Source organism: Agrilus planipennis, unplaced genomic scaffold (assembly GCF_000699045.2).
Source record: "Agrilus planipennis isolate EAB-ADULT unplaced genomic scaffold, Apla_2.0 scaffold211, whole genome shotgun sequence".
Classification (NCBI taxonomy): Eukaryota; Metazoa; Arthropoda; class Insecta; order Coleoptera; family Buprestidae; genus Agrilus; species Agrilus planipennis.
This window is the reverse complement of record NW_020438967.1, coordinates 489,062-493,120: the sequence shown is the minus strand read 5'-3', so window position 1 is coordinate 493,120 and position 4,059 is coordinate 489,062. Positions and strand designations below refer to the sequence as shown.

The 4,059-nt window shown below is 31.6% G+C and overlaps 1 protein-coding gene across 2 annotated transcripts in view; it reads right to left on the bottom strand.

The window, feature by feature from the left end:
* Positions 1 to 581: 581 nt before the first annotated feature.
* The window catches only part of LOC108738441, a 9,431-nt gene continuing 5,953 nt past the window's right edge, over positions 582 to 4,059 (bottom strand). The window contains exons 2-8 of one of the 2 annotated variants that reach the window (XM_025975313.1): positions 3,708 to 3,787; positions 2,920 to 3,032; positions 2,622 to 2,852; positions 2,434 to 2,570; positions 2,172 to 2,374; positions 1,876 to 2,072; positions 582 to 1,303 (exon numbers count right to left, since the gene is read on the bottom strand). In XM_025975313.1, the coding sequence (XP_025831098.1) occupies positions 1,217 to 1,303; positions 1,876 to 2,072; positions 2,172 to 2,374; positions 2,434 to 2,570; positions 2,622 to 2,852; positions 2,920 to 3,032; positions 3,708 to 3,787 (1,048 nt within the window). In that variant the 3' untranslated portion in view covers positions 582 to 1,216. The remainder of the gene's footprint in view (positions 1,304 to 1,875; positions 2,073 to 2,171; positions 2,375 to 2,433; positions 2,571 to 2,621; positions 2,853 to 2,919; positions 3,033 to 3,707; positions 3,788 to 4,059) is intronic. The other variant, XM_025975314.1, reaches the window with a different exon arrangement.

Here is a 4,059-nt window from a genome sequence, read left to right as displayed (position 1 = left end):
GCAACTTCATATTCATCAAAAAATAAAAATAATGGAAATACTTGCTTTGAACCGAAATGAACAGATTGCTCCTTCCAAATTTTACCTTGTATAAAGTTACTCTGAACGTTTTCATTACACAACGTCTCCCTATAAAATGTTTTCATGGTTTGCAAAACATTTGTATTTTCAAATAAAGCTTTAAATACGTCTCTTAAAGGTATTATTTCTCCACAACTCACATACGGCTGCAAAGATATTGCATTAGAATTATGTACTGATTTTATTGCTGACCCCAACGAATATGAAATGGGAGGAATATATAAATTACAAGTTTCAAAATATTTTAACCGCTTGTATTCTGTATCAAAACGGCAAAATGAATCAGACAATCCATTCAACACAATTTTGAGAGCAATAACTGTTTGCGGATCTGCATTTAAATTATTTAATTCGTCAATGAACAAATCTTCAAAGCTCTTAATAAAACTTGAAGAAATAAGTTCTTTTGCAGATTGCACTACCTGTTGAATAATATTACGCGGTATCAAGGAATTGTTGTACAGTGTACATATAAACTGAATCACACTTTTATCCTGCTCACTTTGTAAAGTTTCTATTAAAAACTGCAGTGGTTGTTCAGGTTTAGAGGAAATTTCTGTTGAAATATTTGAATCCTGTAGATTATCATCATTCGCTGTTACTTCAGAACGGCCAAGATTTTTAGAAAGTGACTCGAAATTAAAATTATCACGCTCATGTTTTGAAAGGTGTTTTCTAAAAGAATTTATACAAGAAAAAGTTCTAAAACAATTTACTTCTTCACAATAGTATGTCATCAGTTTTTTGCTTTTATGTACTTCTTTTAAATGAAACAAATACGTTTTGACAGTCACAAATGTGTCTCGACAAATAAAACAAATCATATTTTTATCTTCTGTAGAGTAAACTAAACAAAACGAAAACTTTATATTACAATTTTTTATTTTTCTGTCGCACTTTTATCAATATCTGCTATTAAGGTATTTACCCACGACGAAACTTTTCCGTGATTCATACCAAAAATTTTTTTTTTCGATAAAAATCCAAGGAAGCTCTGCTTCAGGTGGATAATTAGCATTTAGGACGTGGTATATTTTAAAACACGTTTCAACAGCCTTTAAAGGTGTTTCGAGTTTATAGTTTATATCATTAATATTAACAAATGAGCACTCAATAGCATTAAAGTTTTCACCAATTAGAATGGTACGGGTTGTGCAGTTAACTTTCGTGAAGCCAATGCTTCCTGTCTTCTTTCCAATACAAGAAACATGTCATTGACATCCTAGTAGTAAGAATGCATGAGTTAATGTAAAATTGAAAAGTACTTTCTCCCCTTTACATGCAGAAGGAAGCCATTTCTCATTTCGATTTTTGATGGTCTCCATTTATCACCATCACGTTTATTTTTTACAGTTAAGCAAGGAAACAAAAGCGGTAAAATAGATAAAGCAAAAACTTCTGTTGCTTCTGCAACAAAACTACATGAAACTGGAATAAAATATAAAAACTAACAGTTTACCTTTTGTACAATTTTGTAATGTAAATTGCGCAATAAGGTCCCTAAGATAATTATCTGTCTTTTTTTGAGCTAATTTGAACACTTTTGTTCCAATATCTGGCCATTTGTTTATTAGACAGTTTTATTTATGCGGAAAAAGTTGATTGAAATTATCTTCCAACTGCAATGTAACCGAAATTATTAAGTACTTTTCTTAAAGAAGGTCTGCATATCAATTGTTACAATTCAACAAGGAACATTCTATTAATTGTAGATACAATTAAATCGGAAACTGTTTTTAAAAGTTAATAACATAAATATGCAGATGTAAAGCCACGTTAATGGAAGAAACTTACCAATGTGAATCCTAAAGGTAGTTTCAAACAAGGAAATGCCTTAAAATACTCAAAGATAGAATAAGTTTTTTGTAAAACAGTTCTACTTTGAAAAGTACTTTTCCAGCGTTCTTTTACCTCAGTAAAAGGTTCTATATTATTTTTTAGCCACTGAATGGCTTCTTCTTCAGGCGTATTTTGTTCTCTAAGTGACGAAACTGTAAAAACAACATTACTTGTACGTCATTTACAACTACATACATACTTTTAAAATTAATACAATTGTGTTGTTATAGTACAAAAAAAAACAATCTTACTTATATTCTTGTTTGAAGATGGTATAAGTCCATACTTTTTATAATGTTTACGTAAATAGCAGTAGGCAGAAAATAGTTTACCCCTAGCAGCTTTGGGTTTTCCTTTATTATTAACATATGGAACATAATATATTTCTGGACTTTCATGGGGGAATATATCGTTTATTTCGTTGGCTAGTTGCATAAATCTTGCAGAAGAGATTCTACAATAAAAGTGCAACGTATATATGATAAAAGTTGTTTCCAAACTAAACAAAAATACCTAGCATCCTTCATTCGGGATAATTCACTTTTTATAACTAATTCAGCCAATTTATTTCTCAAAAAGTCTTTATCTCTGCCGTAACTAGCTTTAATGATTTTTCCTTCATCAGTCGTTTCAATTAAACGTGAAACCGTCTGGAAAATAATGAGGTACATGTAAAATCCATGTAAGAAAATTTCATTTACCGAGGAATCATTACTGCTTGAAAATACAATGTAAGGAGCATTTAGAACGGCTTTGGTGTTAAAAACTGTAGTAGGTGTTAAACTATCGGTAATTTCTTCACAGAGAGACCCGTCAGTTGAAGATCCGCCACCACCGCCGTGTGTGACGGTACATGCAGATGAGAAAGAACGAGAAATATTGGTGTCTTGAAATGACTCACGGTCTATCAACACTGAACTGTTTTGAATTAACTGCAAATTCACCATTTTGGTAATGCGTTACTTGCCTTTTTGTAAATTATGAATTGTAATATAGTACCTTATATTCCTGAAATTTGTGCAGAAATTTTCTGCGAAGTCCAATCCGTGGAATAAGGTCTTTTACGTCGTTTTCCGTTAATAAATTGAAAGCTTCTTCATCAATTCCATGGCCTTAAAGAAATGAGGCGTACACAAACTTCTCAGAGAATGATTAATTTTTACAAAGTTAGACATACAATATATACTGTATATCACTTTAAAAAATGCTTTTTTGCTGTTGTCATTTCATAATCATTTTGTTCTTTACTATTATACCGGGTTTTCCAAGTAACAAATAACGTAACGGCTTATACTTACAGTCATCGGTCACTTCCGTACCGAAAGTCGACACCGACTCTTTTAAATGGAACGCTATATTTTTTTGTATGACATTCTTGGATTCAGAGAACCTTTCTAGATTGATTGAGTTTCAAAAAAATAAAACTTTCGTATGTTACCATTTACAACAATGTAGGTACAATTTCAGATACAGTTAATAACAAGGTAAGTAGTCAAGAAATATGGCGTCAGCACTTTCGATGTTAGCTCAATAATCCACTATTATGGTGATGCAATTTTCAAATTTTGTAAAACAATCGACGCATCTTGAAAAGTACTAATTTTTGGGATACGGTTTTATTATGAATGTCAATTTAAAAAAAATTCGCTGAAAGTCACAAAAACATAGAACTCCACTTAAAGTAAGAAAATGGGTTGAACTTATAATTTAGCGTGAAAAACCCTGTCTTCTGTACACAACATGAAACATTTTATATATAGTTTATGTTTGTAAAAATCATTAGATACCTTCCCACTCATCCGCTAAATCATCAAAACCCCACTCAGACAACTTTCCTCTTGTGAAAGCATCCATTATGAGCAGTAGGCTGTTAAAAAAAACATTACATTTCAGTTGAACGTGAAAGACGGATATGTTTCTATTTTCTTATAAAATTTCTGAAAAATAGGATGCTTCCCTAACAGTTTCACAGTATTTAGATTTTGTAAGCAATCGTATAGCGTTGATCTGAATCATCGCGGGTAGGGCTGGCGTCACCTAAATTACCGACGCCGGATAAACACGGCAAAAATCCCAGAAATCGAATTAAGTACGTATGTAACCGCAACAAATAATAGACATTTTTAATATAATTAAACA